This window comes from Aquarana catesbeiana, linkage group LG01 (genome assembly GCF_042186555.1).
Source record: "Aquarana catesbeiana isolate 2022-GZ linkage group LG01, ASM4218655v1, whole genome shotgun sequence".
Lineage (NCBI taxonomy): Eukaryota > Metazoa > Chordata > Amphibia > Anura > Ranidae > Aquarana > Aquarana catesbeiana.
This window is the reverse complement of record NC_133324.1, coordinates 893,341,913-893,365,378: the sequence shown is the minus strand read 5'-3', so window position 1 is coordinate 893,365,378 and position 23,466 is coordinate 893,341,913. Positions and strand designations below refer to the sequence as shown.

Genomic DNA, 23,466 nt, shown 5'->3' with positions numbered 1-23,466 from the left:
AACGGGTGTAACGTGTTGCCTAAGGTGAACTTCTCCTTTAATCGTGTAGAACGCGGAAAATTGCTCCTTTTATGCTGGGTTATATAGGCTCGTACTTTCAGATTGGATGAACCTCTTCTCTTTCAAAGAGCTTAAAATAACTAGTTATCTTCAAATTCTTCACTGCCTTCCAATGCCAGAAATGGAAGCAGTGCATCAGGATCGGCGCAACCTTGGTAAAATTTGGAAGCCATGCCCAGACCACACAATGTGGGCATGGCCTGTAATGTTTCAGGCACTGGATCCTGCATTTGTGCTCACCTTGGCGCAAGTACAGGTTCGGGGTCTATCCCTATCAAACTCGCTCCCTGAAGACATCTTCAGGAGTAAGCCCAACAAGAACAGGAAAGTCTGGGCTTTATATGCAGTTCAGCATTGTGGAAGGTAAGAATGTCACCCTGTAAACGTCTGAACGTGACTGTTAAAGACCACAGCGATATTTGAATTCTATTCACCGCCGTGTAAACTTTCAAATTTGGCACTAGGCCACTCCAGAACATAGTCTGGGATGGATGACCAGATTGCTGCATTCTCCTTCTGGACTTGCTTACGCTTTATTCTGCACCTTACTCTATGCATACCCCCACAAGGGCATACAGTCAGATGTAATTATGGCAAGGACCAAGCCAAAGGGAACCATTGCAAAATTGCAGGTAAACATTCACACTGCTGAAGACCTGTACAACACTGTCTCAGAGTGATGCATCCCTTGCACAGGAGCAGGAACATTCTCTTAACATTGGTTTCTGCATTCGATTATAGCTCTATTTCAGGAACACAAGGGGCATTTTTGACATAAGGAGACATTTCTGCATCTATGTCACAGTTCCTCTGACAAAAGCCTTGTTGTTGGCCCCGAACATCCTCTTCTGGGGTCCCCCAGCGGCTCTCTCGTCTCCTTCCCACATTAGATAACCCCCTAGGAGAAGCGCTCTCCCGAGGGGGTTACCTTGCTTACAGGGAGTATTGAAGGAATCTGTGGAAGGTTTTCCCCAGATTGATACTAAACGGAAGAGGGAGCTTTACACAACGTTCTTGCTAATGTGGAAAAGCTCACTGCCTTCTGCAGAAGCCTTGGCATTGTACAGCTTGATTCTTTCTCACCATGCCCCTTTGTTTACAAAGAGACCTGCAATATCTTTTAAAAACATTTCCTGTTTAGGAACAGAGAATATGTGATTATGACAATTTGGATTACTCTTGACAGAATTTTCACTCCCAGCCCCAAATCTTTACCAAACCTTATCCAGTTCATTCCTCCCAATACTAGTTTCAGAATGACCTTGAATAATAAACAACTTGGTTATAAAGTGGGCTCCCCCAGGTTCCTGCCAACTTAATGCTATAACCATCCTTGTGGAAGATGTGCTTTTATCAAAGGGACTTCCTTGACAAAGGGTTGGGGGCCCTTTCTAAAAATCCTTGTTCTCTCTGGTAGAACTCGGCCTTGCAAACTGCCTTTTTTTTACCAAACTTAAGCTAATTCTGTAAGGTCCTTAGGAAGTGATCTGGTTACTATTCAGTCTGATCATGGAGCATCTGGAGCTTATGCCTGCAGTCTCAAGCTTCTGTGTGCTTGGGTGGTTTGATGTCTTCGTACTCCTTTCTCGGGTGAGTCTCCTGTCTATCAACATGAGAAGAACTCTATGGATCAAGTGCTTGACTGCAGAACCAGCACGTAAAAGGTGCCTGCTTCACATACTGAGGGATAGCATCTCTTCGGAGCTACTCTGGACACCATAATCAATGATGCTGGGGCAGGAGTACCCATCTTCCATAATGGAAGTGTAGGGCTCAGCCTGGGAGAACTCATATCTTAATACTAAAAATGCCTTTTAATCTTGTCAGAAATGGTGTCCTCTATTTAATTAGAAGCAACAAATATATCTTTGTGTGTAAACTACTAAACCCGTCACCCCCATATAATGGAGATTAACAAAGGCAGACATGTTTGAAAGCCCATGAGAAATAAATTAGCGCCAAAGGAAATATATAAAAATAAATAATAAAATATAAATGTGCAATTTCAAATATAAATATACCGTATATACTCGAGTATAAGTCGACCCGAATATAAGCCGAGGCGACTAATTTTACCTCAAAAAACTGGGAAAACGTATTGACTCGAGTATAGGCTTAGGGTGAGAAATGTGCAGCTACTGTAAGTGGAAAAGGGGGTCAACAATGCCCATTTGCAGCCTCACTGTGCCCATTTGGAGCCATAGGTCCCCCGAACTTCAAACTCAGTAGTTAAGGGTTCCTAGATGCCCCCTAGCTGTAGCCAAAATTTGAGGTCTATGGACCCAAAGGGTCCTGAAATGACATTGCTGCAGATGGACACAGTTGACTGATTTGGGGCCCCGTATCTCGTGGCCACTTGGTGCTAGAACCCCAAATTTGGTGTGCAAACCCAGTGGAACTAGCACTACAACATATCCAAAGCTGGGGTTCCTAGCGCTAAGTGACCCCGAGATACAGGGTCCCAGAGTAGGTTCGGAAAATGTCAAGCACCTTTCTGCAGCAGAGAAGACATTTTCAGAACCGACTTTGGGGCCCCAGCTTTGGATATGTTGTAGTGCTAGTTCCACTGGGTTTGCACACCAAATTTGGGGTTCCTAGCACCAAGTGGCCCCGAGATACGGGTCCCCAAAGTCGGTTTGGAAAATGTCATTCTCTGCTGCAGGAAAGTGCTTGACTCGAGTATAAGCCGAGGGGGGTATTTTGAGCACAAAAAAAATGTGCTGAAAAACTCGACTTATACTCAAGTATATACGGTACCAGCTGAAGTGAAAAAAAACATGCTAACAAGCAAATGACAATGATCATTGGTGATAAAAATTATGATCTTTAGGAAACAGAGGTCCATTACAGTCCCAACATGTTTGGTGTTCATAAGTGCTTGTGTTCAAGGTAAATAACCAGTACTCAGTATGACTTGTACTCAGACCGGGTGCCCCACATGGATGTGCACTCACCCCTAGGTGTTGACCAACTATCTCTAGTGGGTCAAATGAGCGGAGGGGGGGGAGATAGGGTGCTTTTGGATGAAATCCTTTGCAGGCAGCTCAAATGCTGGATATGTCCTCACATGGATGAAATGGAGATAACAAGAGAAGATCTCTGCCATTCAGCAGACTGCGGACCGAGTTCCCTGTTTACAAAACACATGCTGTACACATCGGGTGCCATGATTATTGGGGACCATTACATGTGAGTGTAATTCTTTTTTGTTTTATCCAATAAATTCTAAACTGTTTTACGCAATGCGATCTTCTCTTGTTTCCATTTCATCCTTGTGAGGACATATTCGGTATTTGAGCTACCAGCAAAGGATTTCATCCAGGGACTTCCCCACCTGTGCATTTGACCCACTAGAGATAGTTGGTCAACACCTAGGGGGTGGGGGTGAACATCCATGTGGATCACCTGATCTGAGTCCTTTACCTCGAGCACAAGCACTTATGAACACCAAACATATTGGGAAGGTAAAGAACTTATGTTAAAGATCATCATTTTTATCACCTAGCCTGTGTGACCACCATGGTGTTTGGGTTTAGATACTCTTTAACCACTTAAGCCCCGGACCATTTGGTTGGCCAAAGACCAGAGCACTTTTTACGTTTCGGCACTGCGTCGCTTTAACTGACAATTGTGCGATGTGGCTCCCAAACAAAATTGACGTGTTTTTTTTTTTTTTTCTTCTCCCACAAATGGAGCTTTCTTTTGGTGATATTTGATCACTTCTGCGGTTTTTAGTTTTTGCGCTATAAACAAAACGGTGACAATTTTGAAAAAAACGCTTTATTTGTTTTACTTTTTACTATAATAAATATCCCCCCAAAGAATATTAAAAAAAACTTTTTTTCCCTCAGTTTAGGCCAATGCGTAATTCCACATATTTTTGGTTAAAAAAAAAAAAATCTGCGGGACCCGCGATCACGCTCATGGAGCTCCCGGAGGGCACACGCCCACAAGCCGCCTCTTAAAGGGCAAAGTACAGTACGTTAATCTGCCTGTACATGCCCTTCTGCTGCAGTATATCTGCGTGAGGTAGTCTGGAAGTGGTTAAGGCTTCAAGGAGGAGGAGGGTTAAAGGGAGCTGTAGGGGGTTTGCTCTTTTCAGGAAGATTCACTCCAAAAATTACTGGCGCCTATAACCAAGATGCCAAAGTAGAGAGCTGTAAAAGTTACAACAGGAAATGGTGGTATTCTTACCCTATGTAATGTAAGAATCGAAATAACAGAACTACAAACCCTTCATGTTTATCAACTTCATAGTAGTTTTGCATGGTATTGCCTTTTTTTGAGGGTATTTTGCTGAAGTGATATTCTGATTCATGCATAACAAATGGAGGCACCCGCTTATCAATTTTTGTTTTTAAACTGGTGTGTATCCATTATACTAGTGGTTGTTTGTGGTGTTGCTTGCAGCGAGCCTACTATGAGGGTAGCCCAGTAGACAGATGTGAGGAGCTGTATCAACAGTAAAACTGATATCTTGCATTAATACTGATGTTCATTAATCTACTATTGTGGTTTTTTTTTTTTAGGTGTGTGAGAAAATGGGAGACCTCCTGCTGTGTGAAGGCCTATGCTTCTCTGCTTTCCATTTATCATGTATTGGGCTCTCTGAGAAGCCAAGGGGCCAATTTCTGTGTGTAGAGTGTAAATCAGGTGAGCGGGCCTCTTCTGGAAGCGCAATTTAAAGGAAATATGTACAAAACCAAAGTATCTATGTGAGAAACCTAAAGTATCGTACAAAAAATACCACTTTCGAACCGATCGTACGATATCGTTGGTACACAGCTTTCAGCCTAATTTTTTTTTTTTTTTGAAGGAACAAACAGGAAATTTTTTCTCAAACAAAAATCATATGATCTGATATATTCAGTATAGTTTTTACATCTGAAAATACAATTACATCACTTCCGAATTTTAATCTGTCGTACTTTAATAACTTCTTCATTTTCGACTGGAGACTAGCATGCAAAAAAAAAAAACATTTGACGATCATCTGATAATTTCAGTGTGTGTACTATGCGTAAGATGGAAGCTTCTGATGCCTTGACTATATACTAGTTTTAGGATAGAAAGGTCTCGTGTCGAAGCAGAATGGCATCAGCTTTACTGCCCACAGATTTTTATTTCTGACACTAAAAACCCTTTTCTGATTCACTTGGGAAAACAAGCCCATCCTCCTTCCCTCCCTAAAACCCAACAGGCTGAACGAAAAAACAAACAAACGCTCGATAGAATAATCCTGTACTAACAATCTAATGTTAGTACAGCATTCTCCCCCACTGAGCTGTTGAGTTCTGACAGGGGGAGGCCCCCGCCAGAACACACCGGTCAGCGCTCTTAGCCGTTGGCTGAGAGCGCCGATCGGCAGACCTTTTTCCGGTCATGCCCCTTCGACAGAATTCTGACAATGTTAACTAGTTAGCTGTACACGCTGGCAGGTCAAAAGCTGTATTCTCAGGGCCACTGGTAAGGGGGTAGTACCTGGCCTATGGGTTCAGGTCCTATAAGTGGAACAGGGGGGCCCAGAGCAGCAGGAGTGGGCTCAGTTACTGAAACCAATCCCCGTGTCACTCTGTTTACAAATGCTTTAATTTATGAATGAACAGAGCCTCTGTATGGAGCGCCTCTGCAGCTAGTGCTGCAGAGAAAGGATTGAGGAATCCGTGTCCTCAATCTTTCTCTGTCTCAAAAGTGAGACATTGGGTGTCTGTTTAAACCCCGGATATTTCACCAACCTCCACAGGGCTGTTCAAAAAATATAAAAATAAAAACATATAAAAACATAAGGGCTTTTTCTCCCATGTATTCTGGTTGCATAAATTAAGATTGTTCATGCCGCTGGAGCCACATGTTAGGCTTGGTTCACTGTTTCCGTCAGATAAGATGTACGGGGCCCCATGGTCTCTAACAGCAGCCCTGTGTATTCTTCATGTAATGATGTATTGGGTTTGAGTGAGCATTACCCTGTGTGTGTGTGTATGTGTATATGTATATATGTATATATATATATATATATATATATATATATATATATATATATATATATATATATATATATATATATATATATATATATATATATATATATATATATATGTATATATATATATATATATATATATGTATATGTGTGTGTGTATATGTATGTATATATATATTATTTGTTTTTTTTTGTTTTTTTTTTTTTTCTTCCCTGTCTATGCCTGCGTTCTTCACACTGTGTTTCTGTCTCTGTGAAGGTATTCACACGTGCTTTGTCTGCAAGCAGAAGGATGCAGAAGCCAAACGGTGCAGCGCAATAAATTGTGGCAAGTTCTACCACGAGTCTTGTCTGAGGAAGTACCCTCTGGCTGTTTTTGACAACAAAGGCTTCCGCTGCTCTCTTCACCACTGTGCAAGCTGCATTGCGTCGAAGTCCAACAGTGTCAGAGTAATTAAAAGTGAGCTACACTTCTTTCACTAAGGAGGTCTACACAAAATGAATCAGTGTGTATTAACATGTAAAAGCTTATCTGTCGTCAAAAGTTATGTTTATATTTTCTATGACGAATTATAGTGCAAGCTGTGTTTGTGAATTCCAGTGATTTTTATTTTTTTGTATTTTTGATCACTTGCTGTTTCCTTTACTAACAATCCATGCCAGGCAGCAGGGATTTGTATCATTGTGTGCAGAGGTTCCTGTGACTGACTATTCCAGTTAACAGTGCCGTAATTGTCCGGTGTAGAGAATGCAGAGAATGACAAAGCAGAAATCACACTAGGTCGGGGGTCAGCATCCCGTCGATCGCTAGCAGGTGACAGGTAGACTGCGTCCCTGTCTTGCCACCCTGTGGTCTGCACAGCTCCTCTGCCTCCTGTGAAATTCTTCAGCTTCTGTGCATGTGCCGGCACCTGACTTCTTCTGTCGTCTGGGGATCCGACGCATGTGTAGAGAGATTAATTTCACAGGAGAAGGAGCAGCAGCAGAATAATCGTGCACAAAGTGAAAGTAACTATTCCGGGCAAGATCAGAGGCACGGGGGAACACCATTTCATGAGTGGGCTTGAGAATTGCGTCCAGTGTAACAGCTGAGCAGAGACAGACATGTCAGTACTTATGCCATAGGCAATCCCCTGGGTATACACAGAAGGACACAGGATTTATGAGGCAGTCTGTATGAGAAGTGAGCTTAGTGACCACACAGATTTAACCCCACAGCTGCCAGGCAGAGAGCCAAGTGGGTGGCTCTGGCTCACAATGTCACCATCCACATTGCTACTGCCAATGTCCACTGCCCAACTGACACACACCGTCCACTGCCCTGCAAACTGCTGACACCTGTATGCTACCTCACATGCTAATCTTGGTCACTGAAGCTTACTTTTAAGGTAGGCTAAGTTTTTATATTTTTAAAGTGACATCTCTTTTATTATATTTTTCAAAGTTTTCTTCGTGCTGTCCTTGCTAAGCACATTCACACTGATTGCACACTAAACCAAAGCGTTTTAGTGTGCAGGCATCTGTCTGTCTCGGCTGCAGTGAGCCTCTGGTAGGGAGAAGTGTGATGTATGTTTAAGCATATTGGTTTCCTTTTTTTTGTATCACTGCACAAACTCGCATGGTGCGTTTTGTTTGCTGTGCGGTGACATGCAGGCACATCCAGTGAGATGCGATATTATGCAAAGATGTTGCATATCGCACATCTCTGGAACCCGTGTTCTGGTATGATCATGACACATAGAAAACTATTGTGTTCTGTGGATCATTGTAGTGACCTGTATTTATCCAGGAGGAAAAAACGCAGTTAACTGCACACAGTGCATAATAAAAAGGTGCCAAATCCTGGTGATCTCTGATCTCCTTCATGTTCAGGTAGATCTCCACCTCTCAAAGATTGCCTACCCCTGCAATAGGTGCTTTGACTGAGGCAATTGCGTACTATAGAACAGTGATGGCGAGCTTTGGCACCCCAGATGTTTTGGAACTACATTTCCCATGATGCTCATGCACTCTGCAGTGTAGTTGAGCATCATGGGAAATGTAGTTCCAAAACATCTGGGGTGCCAAGGTTCGCCATCACTGCTATCGAAGGATATACTTTTATTCTATTTTTTTTTTTTTTTTGAAGTTTACAACCACTTTAAACCCTTCAGCTGACTTCTAAATTGAACACTTATCGATACTAAACACACACACTAATAAAGTGGTATTCACGCGCTATAAAAAGTAAAAGATGTGTAGTGTATGCTGCTGCGCTGTTACAGGTAAGGAGAGTAAACTTGAAACATAAATGATGCACATAACTAATCAAATAATAATTGAACAAGCTAAACACTGTGCATAGTGCTATGGCAATGAACCACCAAAGAATCCTAAACATTATTATTATTATTTAAGGTACTTGTATAGCGCCGTCAATTTACGCAGCGCTTTACATATACATTGTACATTCACATCAGTCCCTACCCTCAAGGAGCTTACAATCTAAGGTCCCTAACACACATTCATATACTAGGGACAATTTAGACAGAAGCCAATTAACCTACCAGCATGTCTTTGGAGTGTGGGAGGAAACCCACGCAGGCACAGGGAGAACATGCAAACTTCAGGCAGGTAGTGTCGTGGTTGGTATAACCAGCGACCCTTTTTACTGCTAGGCGAGAGTGCTACCCACCACACCACTGTGCCGCCCAGCATCTGGCTGGGTAGCAAACCAGTTATCAGAGAGTAAGAACGTGTCCAAAGGTGCAACTTCTGCAAATAATAGTGCAAATTGTGACTCATGCAAAAAAATGGCAAACATAATAGTGACCCAAATCTATAAAGTAAATCCTAAACGTGGGTCTCAAGTCCTAGGTGACAGTGCTGGGGAGTAGTGGGTGGAATGGTGTATTCCCTTTTTTCACTCTGTGCATAATATATATATATTTCTTCCTGTGTAGTGAAACCTAAGTGCAGGGTGGCCTCTCGCCTTGCTGCTGTAAGGTAACGGCATATGTGGATAATGTTGGCGATCCAAGGTGATTATGGTCAGTCTCGCTGTGGGCTCCTGTGGCTGGATTAAAAAAAACTTCCTCTAGGGGCCTTCTCCTGGTTGGCGATTCCCACCGGGATGAGTATATTATATGTGCTCCTTTTAAAACGGATTAATGTTCTGGGAGTGCCTCCCGGGCTTTACCTATAAGGTATATAGAATGAAAGCCGGGGTCCCAGATAGTGTAATATATTGTAAACGCAAAGATATTTATTTGAAACGATGTACTTGCATAAGCACTAGAAATAACATGTAATCCATGAGCAGCGAGCTCGTATTCCAACGTCACTTCCGGTGTGCCTGTCCCAACGCGTAGCGTCGCCCCCATGTGACTTCACGATCCCCTGATAATCACGTGGGTGTGACGCTTTGCCTTGGGACAGACAGGCACACTGGAAGTGACGTTGGAATACGAGCTCGCTGCTCATGGATTACATGTTATTTCAAGTGTTTATGTGAGTACATCAGCTGTCGTTTTAAATGAACATTGTTGCTTTTACAATATTACACCATCTGGGACCCCTTCTTTCATTCTATATACCTTATAGGTAAGCCCGGGAGGCACTCCCAGAACATTAATCCGTTTTAAAAAAGCAAATATAATATACTCATCCCGGTGGGAATCGCCAACCAACAGAAGGCCCCCTAGAGGAAGTCTAAGAAGAGAAAGACGCCCATCTTTACGGTTTATACACCGTTCCACCCACTACTCCCCAGCACTGTCACCTAGGACTTGAGACTCACGTTTAGGATTTACTTTGTGTTATTTGTGTCACTATATTATGTTTGTCGTTTTATTTGCATGAGGCACTATTTGCAGAATTTGCGCCTTTGGACATATTCTTACTCTCTACCTGTTAATTGGTTTGCTGATCGGTTTGATTCTTTGGTAGTTCATTGCCATGGCACTTTGCACAGTGTTTCGTTTGCTCACATTTCAATTTGATTAGTTTTTATGTGCGTCCTTTATTCGTTTTCAAGTTTACGCTCCTTACCTGTAACAGTGCAGCACCATACACTACACAACTAAACGCACACTGTTTACTTTACTTTTCTTTGTCCTTTCTGTTTCGGTAAATGGATGTGGAAGCAATTGGGCGGGAGTGCAGCTGCCTGAATGCTTCCACCTTACATGCAGGAGTCTGCTTGTCATTTTTACACACACAATCCCAGTGGCTGCAGCTATCGGATTGTGTGTGAAAACCCCCACTGTCAAGCCCGTATGATGTACCGACCTGGCAGCGAAAGGGTTTATTATGGCTCTAATCAATATTCAAAAATTTTAGTACCATACTGGCTTGGAGTGTATAAAAAAAATATCTGCACTAATGCAACTGATCAAAACTCTGTTGCTTTCAACAAACTTCCCCTGTTCATATTTACCAGCACTGACTGGCTGCAGCAGTTTAGAAATGGCTCTTGCTATATTGCATTTGATAAAATAAGGCCAGAATTTTTTTTAGCTGATGTCTGTCTTTGCATGGTGTCTGTTTTCAGTTTTGTGCTTTTGGCTTTTGATAATTAATTCTAAGCAGTTGTTTACGTCTAACAGATAAATTGATGCGTTGCGTCCGCTGCCCAGTTGCCTACCACAGTGGGGAGTCCTGTATCGCAGCAGGATGCACAGTGCTGTCACCTTTCAGCATCATCTGCACTGCACACTTTGCCGCCAAGAGGGGCAACAGCCATCATAGTCACGTCAATGTGAGCTGGTGTTTCATATGCTCCAAAGGTGAGAGAGCCTTTTCTATTTGATTTTATGTTGATTAGAATTTTGTGCTGGAGATTTTTTTGTTATAAACTAAAACGTATGTTAACAGTATCTGCTTGATTGTTTTTTCATTTCTACAGCCAGATTAAATTAATATTCTGGCCAATGAAATCAATAAATGCTCAAGCGCGTGACGCACCTAACTAAACAGGTTTTTTTTAAAAAGCGACTTTTCTCCTAGAAAAAAGCATTTAGAAGAGCCCCAGTGCATGACGCCTTAAAGTTGGCAGTGGCAGCTTCCATATTTGTATTTTTGTTTTTTTGTTTTTTTTTAGCATTTCAAGTATATCGAGGAGTCTGCTTCATAATTTAGAAGCTGGTTAGACTGTAAAATAACTAGGGAGCCACCATTGCTTTTATGTTGCCTGGCTTAGGGCAAGGCTCACTTTACCACCTGACCCACAGATACTGAACCTCTATAGCAATTCCCAACCCGTCTTTGCACCATCACAGATGGCACCAAGATCTGATGCCTGGAGCTTAGAGTTAGCAGTGATGTCACCCCTTAAGCTGGCTTTAGATGGATTGAGGAATGGCTGGTTCAGCAAGTACACGATGGGTTTTGATCGTTCTATGGCAGTTCCCAGTGATCAGCTTCTCTTGACCTGGAATGTTGGAAAATTTGTTCAGTGTATTGCAGCCAGTCATCTACAGTACTAATCAGATTATTCTGAGGGCTCCTCGCTGTCAGAATACAATAGCACAGCAGGCATGATCCTCCATCTACCCTGCTTGTGTACACGGGGAAATCCGTTTGTGGGTTGTTTTGAGAGCCTGAGACGGCTATCAGTCCAGGCACCTGGCGGATCCAGACTCCCAGAGTCGGGATGACGCGGTACCTGGACTGATCTGTGTGCCATCAGCAGAGAGCTGACTTTAGACTGCGCTCTGCTGAAAATGGGTCACAGGAGTGCAAAACTAATTGCACTCCTGTGACCCATAGGAGAAGTCCAGCCAAATGAGCTCAGGTTGGACTTCTCCTTTTTAACATTTAATTGATTCTAGCCCTCAGAAAACATTTAAATCGTTATACTATAATTAGAGGGGCATTGTATGTACTATTAGTGTTCTGGACATAGTTTTATAATAAGCTCATAATATTGCTTTTAAAGAGATTTGTAAAGCTATAAAATGTTTTTTTATTAAAATAATGAACCTACTTGTCTGCTCTGTGCAATGGTATTGCACAGAGCGGCCTTTGACCACTTGTTGACCTGCTCACGCAGATATACAGCGGCAGGTTGGCACTCCTGCGCAAAGTTTCGTACATGTACGTCACTCTGTGCTAGCGGGCGTGCGTGCACTGCAGGTCCCGCGCACTCAGTGTCGCTGGTGGCCCACGATCGTAAACAAGGCATTTCCCTGTTCTGCCTTGTGGCATGACAGCTCTTCAGTTCCCAGTGATCTGGAACCGTGATCTTTCATGTCCCTGCCAGCCCATCCCCCCTACAGTTAGAACACGCCAGGGAACAAACTTAACCCCTTGATCACCCCCTAGTGTTAACCCCTTCCCTGCCAATGTCATTTTTACATTACTATAAAAATGCACTGATGTAAAAATGACACTGGCAGGGAAGAAGTTAACACTAGGGGGCGATCAAGTGATTAAGTTTGGTACCTTGGGATGTTCTAACTGTAGGGGGGATGGGCTCGCAGGGACATGACCGGGAACACTGTCACTTGTCCCCAAAAAGTGTCATTTGGGGCCAGATTTGTCCGCCACAATGTTGCTGTTGTGCTAAAAATTGCAGATCGCCGCCATTACCAGTAAAAAATTTTAAAAAGTCCCTAAAGCTATCCCGTACTTTAGCCTATTGCGATTTTTTTATTTATTTATTTTTTTGTAGAATATATATCGGCCTAAACTGAATACATTTATTTTTTTTCAAAATTGTCGCTCCAAAAGAAAGCTCAATTTGTGGGGGATAAAAGACATCAATTTTGTTTGGGCACAGCGTCGCACGATTGCAATTGTCAGTTACAGTGCTGTATCGAAAAAAAAAATGGCCTCGTCAGGAAGGGGGCAAATCCCTCCGGGGCTGAACTTCTTTTTTTTTTTTTTTTCTTCTGGGGTTCTTTCTTCTGTGTGTGCCACCACAGCAAGCCACTTGCTATGGGTACACTCTCTCTAGCTGGACTGTGTGTGCATCTCTGACCTAAGAGCAGCAGTGCCGGTTCGAGATGGAACTCTGTTAAATATTTAGCGGGTGCTGATCATTGTAGGTTTTTTACCTTTATGCATTAGGATGAAACAAATCTTAAAGTGATACTAAACATGCACTGTTTAATTTACATTGTCCCTTCTATTTCTGTATGTGGATGATGGCACTAATTATTTAAATTAAAAAAAAAACTTGTCTAAATACCTTCTTTCCTAATTCATATACAGCTGTCAAATGATCCAGCTCTTTCCCAGCCTCTCTGTAGGAAAACTTAATCAGGAAGAGCTTCTAGTCCTCTGCTGCTGGTCACATGTTTAAAAAAAAAAAAAAAAAAACCTTTTGGAATAGAGCATAAAAAATATCCATACACTGTTTTTAAATTGTCATACAAATATATATATTTGAAATCAAATCTATCTTATTTTTTAACGTGTGGGCGGATTTCTGCTAGTCACAGGCTGTGTCACGCCCCTCCAATCTTTGTCTTAGAATAAAAGGGAGGTGATGCCTCCATTAATCTACATGTAATATCCCACCCCCATTGTGTTTAGCTGGTGTGTGGGCATGGAAGAGAGGGAGGGAGGGAGTGAGTGAGTGGGCTGTCATTTACCACTTTGTATATGCCCACATGTGTGACTCTATAGTCACATGGGCTGCTCAGATGTGACAGGGAGGAAATGCTTAGCATAGAAACTCACTGAAAACTGAGCATGTGCAGAGTTGCCGCCACAGCTGCAAAATACCTAGCTGAATTGGGGACATGAACAGAAGGGAGAGACAGAATAGCAGGATCAACCTTCTTTTTTTTTTTTTTTTTTTTTTAATTTCAGAAAACAGTCTCACCATTTATTGATAGTTTTTTTTTTTTTTTTGTCGGTTTAGTGACACTTTAAGCTTTTACAACAACTTTAACCGCTTCAGCCCCGAAAGATTTTACCCCCTTCCTGACTAGAGCACTTTTTGGGATACGGCACTGCGTCGCTTTAACTGACAATTGCGCCGTCGTACGGAGCTGCGCCCAAACAAAATTGACGTCCTTTTTCCCCACAAATAGAGCTTTCTTTTGGTGGTATCTGATCACCTCTATGGTTTTTATTTTTTGCGCTATAAAGAAAAAAAAAAAGCGTAAATTTTGAAAAAACACTATTCTTTACTTTTTGCTATAATAAATATCCCCCAAAATAATAAAACACATTTTTTTTCCTCAGTTTAGGCCGATATGTATTCTTCTACATATTTTTGGTAAAAAAAAAAAACGCAATAAGCATATATTGATTGGTTTGCGCAAAAGTTATTGCGTCTAAAAAATAGGGGATAGTTTTAGGGCATTTTTATTATTTTTTTTTTTTTTTATTAGTAATGGCGGCGATCTGCGATTTTATTTATTTTATTTTAATTTTTTTTGGGACTGCGACATTATTGCGGACACATCAGACACTTTAGACACTATTTTGGGACCATTGTCATTTATACAGCAATCGGTGCTATAAAAATGCACTGATTTACTGTGTAAATGGCAGGGAAGGGGTTAACCACTAGGGAGTGATGAAGGGGTTAAGTGTGTCCTAGGGAGTGATTCTAACTGTGGGGGGGGGGTGGGCTACCTAGGACATGACGGCGATCACTGTAGATCTCACAGTAGATCTGTCATGACAAAAGGCAGAACGGGGAAATGTCTTGTTTACATAGGCACTTCCCCGTTCTGCGGCTCCGTGACACGACCGGTGGACATAGTCCGCCGGTCCTGCACTCACGCTGTATGCGGCGGGGGCATGCCTGCTATTCCTGCCTCTTAAAGGACATACAGGTACGCCCATTTGCCCACCGCTGCCATTGTGCCAACGTATATCGGCGTGCAGGGGTTGGCAAGTGGTTAAAATGATCCAGTCTTGTATTAACACAGTGTAGTAGCCCTGATTTAATATGCAGTTCCAGTGAGTGGTTATAAGTGCAGCAATTAATACTGAAGTGAAGTGTCCATTGTGAGTCTCCATTTATTTGTTTTGTTGCATGTGCAGGTGGAAGTCTCTTGTGCTGTGAGTCATGTCCTTCTGCTTTCCACCCTGAATGCTTGAATATTGAGATGCCAGAGGGAACCTGGTTTTGCAATGACTGCAGAACAGGGAAAAAACCACAATACCAAGACATCATTTGGGTGAAACTGGGCAATTACAGGTATGCTTGCCATCACTATTTAATTTCGCTACTTTTTGGACTTGCCTTCTTGATCCAAAGATCCTTCAGACCTGTCCATTGTTTGTGTTGGAGGGTTGCCCCCCCTTCTTATAGTAGCATTTATTTCATGAGGACTGTTGATTTGTTGAGTAAACACATTGCCTTTCTTTATCAAGTACATTTAAAATGCTTTGTTTGTAAAACAGATGGTGGCCGGCAGAAGTGTGTCACCCCAAAAACATTCCTCCGAATATTCAGAACATGAAGCATGAGATTGGAGAGTTCCCAGTTTTCTTTTTCGGTTCCAAAGACTATTACTGGACCCACCATGCTCGAGTGTTCCCTTACATGGAGGGTGATAGAGGGAGCAAACATCACGGTGTAAAAAGCATTGGCAAGGTCTTTAAAAATGGTATGTTGGTACAGTAACCATGTTAAAGTGGCTGTAATCCTAAAAAAAAAAAAAAAAATCCTGATCCTTTAAAGCATGTTACACAGCACAGTGCTTGTGCTGTGTCATTTACCCCTCTCTATGTGATCATGCCAGTTCCTGTGTCCCCCTGTCTCTGTTGACCAGGGTAATCATGGCTGCTGAGCACTGATTACTGTGGTCAGTTTATGTGTCTCCGTCATCCGCTGCTCTCCTTTCTCCCCCTGCCTGTCAGCTTGGGTGTATGTAGTATGAACATTAAGAAATCCTGTAATCCGCTGTGTTACATGATTATATCATGTGCAGTGTGTGTCTTTGTGTAAAATGATTGCCATAAATACCTTATTTACAGTGCACTGGGCGCTCACGTGACCTCCCGCTCCTCACCTTCCGGCTGACATCGGTGGGGAATCTCGGCTCCTCTCTCTGCAGTGCTCAGAGCAGGGAAGGAGAGCTCTGGCGGGTCATGTGAGCGCCCAGCGACGCTGTAAATAAGGTATTTATCACAATCCTTTTGCACAAAGTCACACATTGCACATGATATAATCCTGTAACACCCTGGATTACAGGATTATTTAATGTTGACTTTACAACCACTTTGAGCAATTCTGCTCCAATGCTTAATCGTGTGTGGTGCTGGGTACTGTTTAGGACCCCAAATGTGTGTCATTGCTTTGAGATCCCAAAAATGTTTCTGAATAGATCCAATGCAATGCGAAAATATTTTATAGAAAACCTTTTTCGATCTCAGTCTTTCATTCAGTCTTCTTGTTTTTTCTTTCTACCGAAAAGCTTTGCAAGAAGCAGAAGATCGTTTCTGTGAGATAAATTTACAGCGGAAAGCAAAAGAAACTCAGGAAAATGAGAAAAAGCCACCACCGTATAAACACATAAAGGTATAAATATTAACAAAAATGAGTGGATAGTTTACTCTGGTGATTGTATATGCTTGGTGTTCTCTCACCCCATAATTACAGAACAGATCATAGTGTGCCTAAATCTTTAAACACTTGCCGACCGTGCACTGTAGTTTTACTACTACATTGCGGGCCAGCTGCTCAGAATCGCATATATCTCTATATATCTCTATATATCTCTATATATCTCTATATATCTCTATATCTATCTCCTAGCAGATAAGAGCACGGAGGCAGCCGCTGTGCTAAACATACAGATGGAACAATATATCCGTTAAATAAAAAATGCACATATGGTAACATAACATATATATTATTGTGGTATAGGCAAGTGGTCTCAGAAAGAAGACACATTTACGTGAACTTTATTTCAGGTATCGACAGGTGGTCCGATGTTTAGTTTCTATAGTGGGTCTTGCATCTATACTCTGATGTAGGGATCTGAGATGTTAGGGTTAAGAGCATGATTTGGGGGTGGGGGGGGGGGGTGCTATACCATCCTTGAGAATATTTTGAATGCATTCTCTTGTGTGTACACGTTAACTGTTCCTTTGTGTATACATGTATATATTTTTTTTTTCCCAGTCTTGGTCTGATAGATCAATTGAGAGCTCTGCATTTCTAGGTAGGGGGTGCACCCGTGCCCAGCTGTGCTGTCACTGGCTCAAGTACATTCCGATCACCGATTCCCAGGCCAAACACAATGCTCTCTACTGACAGCAGCAACCTTCCAGTCTTTGTTTACCTGCAGAGCAGGGAATAAAAACTGGTACATTGCTAAGTAAAATCAGCACACATTACACACATTGTTTACTACACTTTTTAACACCTTGATTGCCCCAGATGTTAACCCTTTCCCAGCCAGTGTCATTAGTACAGCGTCTGTCTTTATTATCAGCTCTGATCACTGTATTGGTGTCACTGGAGATGTCAGTGGCAGACAGTTCCCACAAAGTGTCAGTGTTCGATCCCCCACCGTTCTGCTATAAGTCGCTGATCACCGCCATTACTAGTATAAAAATGCCAGTTTATATCTGTAGACGCAAATCTATCAATATATACTTATAAAATCTTAATTTTTGAACCAAAGACATGTAGCAGAATAAATTTTGGCCTAAATTTTTAAAGAAATTGGATTTTTACATTTTTTATGGGATATATTTTTAACTGAAAGTAGAAAATATTGGGATTTTTTTTGTTTTCTAGTGCAAAAAATACAATACCCAGAGGTGTTCCAATACCACCAAAAGAAATCTATTTGTGTGGAACAAATTATAGAACTGTTTGCATACAGGATTGCAGGACTGTGCAATTACCAGTTAACCACTTCCTGCCCATCCTATAGACAAATGACTGCCGCACGGTGGTTTTATTATCCTGAGTGGACATCCTTTGACATCCTTTCAGGAATCGCCGATCGCAGGGCCGCGCAGCGACATCTGTCACTGGCCGTGTTCACGGGACACAATCGATAGCCGATCAGAGTATCGGCTCGCTCGCCGGTACCATGTGACCACCATGACAAATTACAGTTGGTCACATGACAATTGTACACAATGGATGGCTTTCTTTCATGCCATCCAATGTGTACAACTGTGTTGCCAACTGTGATTGGTCAATTTAAACACATGGTACAGACAGGGCCAATCACAGCCCATATGTACCATGTTTCACCAATCGCAGCTAATCACAACAAAACAGACTTAATCCGTTTTTATTCAGTAAAATGCTTGCTTATAGCAATGTAATGCAATGTTATAAGCAAGCAATGTGTTTAAAAAAAAATAAATCCTGATCGCTTCCCCAGAGCAGTACAATGTTACTAGTATAGTAACATTATATCATTTTATAATGTTTTTTTTTTTTTTTTTCTTCTTACTGTCACTAGTCCCTGATTACCATCACACTGCACTGTTGACAGTGTTAAAAAAAAAAATAATTTTTTTTTTTTTTTTACCACTTGACGACCGCCTCACGCCGATTTACGTCGGCACGGTGGCACGGACAGGCAAAATCACGTACATATACGTGATTTGCCTTCCGCGGGTGGGGGGTCCGATCGGACCCCCCCCCCCCCCCCCCCCGGTGCCCGAGGCGGTCGTCTTTTGTCCCACGGAGATGAGGGGGAGGCCATCCGTTCGTGGCCCCCCCCCCTCGCGATCGCCGCCGGCCAATCACATCATTCCTTTGCTGCTGTATGCTAAACAGCAGCAAAGGAAATGTCATCTCTCCTCGGCTCGGTAATTTCCGTTCCGGCCCGAGGAGAGAAGACAGGTATGTGAGTGCACAACACTACACACACAGTAGAACATGCCAGGCACACAAAACACCCCGATCGCCCCCCAGCAGTTTTTTTTTTTTCTGATTACTGCATTGGTGTCAGTTTGTGACAGTTACAGTGTTGGGACAGTTAGTATTACCCCCCTGTAGGTCTAGGATACCCCCCTAACCCCCCCTAATAAAGTTTTAACCCCTTGATCACCCCCTGTCACCAGTGTCGCTAAGCGATCATTTTTCTGATCGCTGTATTAGTGTCGCTGGTGACGCTAGTTAGGGACCTAAATATTTAGGTTCGCCGTCAGCGTTTTATAGCGACAGGGACCCCCATATACTACCGAATAAATGTTTTAACCCCTTGATGGCCCCCTAGTTAACAGTTTCACCACTGATCATCGTATAACCGTTACGGGTGACGCTGGTTAGTTTGTTTATTTTTTATAGTGTCAGGGCACCCGCCGTTTATTACCGAATAAAGGTTTAGCCCCCTGATCGCCCGGCGGTGATATGCGTCGCCCCAGGCAGCGTCAGATTAGCGCCAGTACCGCTAACACCCACGCACGCAGCATACGCCTCCCTTAGTGGTATAGTATCTGATCGGATCAATATCTGATCCGATCAGATCTATACTAGTGTCCCCAGCAGTTTAGGGTTCCCAAAAACACAGTGTTAGCGGGATCAGCCCAGATACCTGCTAGCACCTGCGTTTTGCCCCTCCGCCCGGCCCAGCCCAAGTGCAGTATCGATCGATCACTGTCACTTACAAAACACTAAACGCATAACTGCAGCGTTCGCAGAGTCAGGCCTGATCCCTGCGATCGCTAACAGTTTTTTTGGTAGTATTTTGGTGAACTGGCAAACACCAGCCCCAAGCAGCGTCAGATTAGCGCCAGTACCGCTAACACCCACGCACGCACCGTACACCTCCCTTAGTGGTATAGTATCTGAACGGATCAATATCTGATCCGATCAGATCTATACTGGCGTCCCCAGCAGTTTAGGGTTCCCAAAAACGCAGTGTTAGCGGGATCAGCCCAGATACCTGCTAGCACCTGCATTTTGCCCCTCCGCCCGGCCCAGCCCACCCAAGTGCAGTATCGATCGATCACTGTCACTTACAAAACACTTAACGCATAACTGCAGCATTCGCAGAGTCAGGCCTGATCCCTGCGATCGCTAACAGTTTTTTTGGTAGCTTTTTATTGAACTGGCAAGCGCCAGCGGCCTAGTACACCCCGGTTGTAGTCAAACCAGCACTGCAGTAACACTTGGTGATGTGGCGAGTCCTATAAGTGCAGTTCAAGCTGGTGAGGTGGCAAGCACAAGTAGTGTCCCGCTGCCACCAAGAAGACAAACACAGGCCCGTCGTGCCCATAATGCCCTTCCTGCTGCATTCGCCAATCCTAATTGGGAACCCACCGCTTCTGCAGCGCCCGTACTTCCCCCATTCACATCCCCAACCAAATGCAGTCGGCTGCATGAGAGGCATTTTCTTTATGTCCTCCCGAGTACCCCTACCCAACAAACCCCCAAAAAAGATGTCGTGTCTGCAGCAAGCGCGAATATAGGCGTGACACCCGCTATTATTGTCCCTCCTGTCCTGACAATCCTGGTCTTTGCATTGGTGAATGTTTTGAACGCTACCATTCACTAGTTGAGTATTAGCGTAGGGTACAGCATTGCACAGACTAGGCACACTTTCACAGGGTCTCCCAAGATGCCATCGCATTTTGAGACCCGAACCTGGAACCGGTTACCGTTATAAAAGTTAGTTACAAAAAAAGTGTTAAAAAAAAAAAATATATAAAATAAAAAAAAATAGTTGTCGTTTTATTGTACTCTCTCTCTCTATTCTCTCTCTCTATTGTTCTGCTCTTTTTTACTGTATTCTATTCTGCAATGTTTTATTGTCATTATGTTTTATCATGTTTGCTTTTCAGGTATGCAATTTTTTATACTTTACCGTTTACTGTGCTTTATTGTTAACCATTTTTTTGTCTTCAGGTACGCCATTCACGACTTTGGTTATACCAGAATGATGCCTGCAGGTTTAGGTATCATCTTGGTATCATTCTTTTCAGCCAGCGGTCGGCTTTCATGTAAAAGCAATCCTAGTGGCTATTTAGCCTCTAGACTGCTTTTACAAGCCGTGGGAGGGAATGCCCCCCCCACCCCCACCGTCTTCCGTGTTTTTCTCTGGCTCTCCTGTCTCAACAGGGAACCTGAGAATGCAGCCGGTGATTCAGCCAGCTGACCATAGAGCTGATCAGAGACCAGAGTGGCTCCAAACATCTCTATGGCCTAAGAAACCGGAAGCTACGAGCATTTTATGACTTAGATTTCGCCGGATGTAAATAGCGCCATTGGGAAATTGGGGAAGCATTTTATCACACTGATCTTGGTGTCATCAGATGCTTTGAGGGCAGAGGTGAGATCTAGGGTCTAATAGACCCCAATTTTTTCAAAAAGAGTACCTGTCACTACCTATTGCTATCATAGGGGATATTTACATTCCCCGAGATAACAATAAAAATGATTAAAAAAAAATGAAAGGAACAGTTTAAAAATAAGATAAAAAAGCAAAAAAATAAAGAAAAAAAAAAAGCACCCCTGTCGCCCCCTGCTCTCGCGCTAAGGCGAACGCAAACGGCGGTCTGTCGTCAAACGTAAACAGCAATTGCACCATGCATGTGAGGTATCGCCGCGAAGGTCAGATCGAGGGCAGTAATTTTTGCAGTAGACCTCCTCTGTAAATCTAAAGTGGTAACCTGTAAAGGCTTTTAAAAATGTATTTATTTTGTTGCCACTGCATGTTTGTGCGCAATTTTAAAGCATGTCATGTTTGGTATCCATGTACTCGGCCTAAGATCATCTTTTTTATTTCATCAAACATTTGGGCAATATAGTGTTTTAGTGCATTCAAATTTTAAAAAGTGTGTTTTTTCCCCAAAAAATGCGTTTGAAAAATCGCTGCGCAAATACTGTGTGAAAAAAAAAAAAAAATGAAACGCCCACCATTTTAATCTGTAGGGCATTTGCTTTAAAAAAAAATATATAATGTTTGGGGGTTCAAAGTAATTTTTTTGCAAAAAAAAATAACTTTTTCATGTAAACAATGAGTGTCAGAAAGGGCTTTGTCTTCAAGTGGTTAGAGTGGGTGATGTGTGACATAAGCTTCTAAATGTTGTGCATAAAATGCCAGGACATTTCAAAACCCCCCCCAAATGACCCCATTTTGGAAAGTAGACACCCCAAGCTATTTGCTGAGAGGCATGTCGAGTCCATGGAATATTTTATATTGCGACACAAGTTGCGGGAAAGAGACTAATTTTTTTTTTTTTTTTTTTTTTTTGCACAAAGTTGTCTCTAAATGATATATTGCTCAAACATGCCATGGGAATATGTGAAATTAAACCCCAAAATACATTCTGCTGCTTCTCCTGAGTACGGGGATACCACATGTGTGAGACTTTTTGGGAGCCTAGCTGCGTACAGGACCCCGAAAACCAAGCACCGCCTTCAGGCTTTCTAAGGGCGTGAATTTTTGATTTCACTCTTCACTGCCTATCACAGTTTCGGAGGCTATGGAAAGCCCAGGTGGCACAAAACCCCCCCAAATGACCCCATTTTGGAAAGTAGACACCCAAAGCTATTTGCTGAGAGGTATAGTGAGTATTTTGCAGACCTCACTTTTTGTCACAGTTTTGAAAACTGAAAAAAGAAGAAAAAAATGTTTTTTCTAGTCTTTCTTCATTTTCAAAAACAAATGAGAGCTGCAAAATACTCACCATGCCTCTCAGCAAATAGCTTGGGGTGTCTACTTTCCAAAATGGGGTCATTTGGGGGGGTTTTGTGCCACCTGGGCATTCCATGGCCTCCGAAACTGTGATAGGCAGTGAAGAGTGAAATCAAAAATTTACACCCTTAGAAATCCTGAAGGCGGTGATTGGTTTTCGGGGCCCCGTACGTGGCTAAGCTCCCAAAAAGTCTCACACATGTGGTATCCCCATACTCAGGAGAAGCAGCTGAATGTATTTTGGGGTGCAATTCCACATAGGCCCATGGCCTGTGTGAGCAATATATCATTTAGTGACAACTTTTTGTAAATATTTTTTTTTTTTTTTTTTGTCATTATTCAATCACTTGGGACAAAAAAAATAAATATTCAATGGGTTCAACATGCCTCTCAGCAATTTCCTTGGGGTGTCTACTTTCCAAAATGGGGTCATTTGGGGGGGTTTTGTACTGCCCTGCCATTTTAGCACCTCAAGAAATGACATAGGCAGTCATAAACTAAAAGCTGTGTACAGAAAATGTACCCTAGTTTGTAGACGCTATAACTTTTGCGCAAACCAATAAATATATGCTTATTGACATTTTTTTTACCAAAGACATGTGGCCGAATAAATTTTGGCCTAAACGTATGACTAAAATTTAGTTTATTGGATTTTTTTTAGAACAAAAAGTAGAAAATATCATTTTTTTTTTTTTTCAAAATTTTCGGTCTTTTTCCGTTTATAGCACAAAAAATAAAAACTGCAGAGGTGATCAAATACCATCAAAAGAAAGCTCTATTTGTGGGAAGAAAAGGACGCAAATTTCGTTTGGGTACAGCATTGCATGACCGCGCAATTAGCAGTTAAAGCGACGCAGTGCCAAA

The 23,466-nt window shown here is 42.5% G+C and overlaps 1 protein-coding gene across 2 annotated transcripts in view; it reads left to right on the top strand.

Annotated features, from left to right (window-relative positions):
• NSD2 (nuclear receptor binding SET domain protein 2) overlaps positions 1 to 23,466 on the top strand; it is a 117,864-nt gene that overhangs the window by 82,150 nt on the left and 12,248 nt on the right. For both annotated transcript variants that reach the window (XM_073610923.1, XM_073610922.1), the window contains exons 12-17: positions 4,590 to 4,713; positions 6,300 to 6,500; positions 10,627 to 10,806; positions 15,026 to 15,182; positions 15,389 to 15,594; positions 16,405 to 16,508. In XM_073610923.1, coding sequence (XP_073467024.1) covers positions 4,590 to 4,713; positions 6,300 to 6,500; positions 10,627 to 10,806; positions 15,026 to 15,182; positions 15,389 to 15,594; positions 16,405 to 16,508 — 972 coding nt within the window. The remainder of the gene's footprint in view (positions 1 to 4,589; positions 4,714 to 6,299; positions 6,501 to 10,626; positions 10,807 to 15,025; positions 15,183 to 15,388; positions 15,595 to 16,404; positions 16,509 to 23,466) is intronic.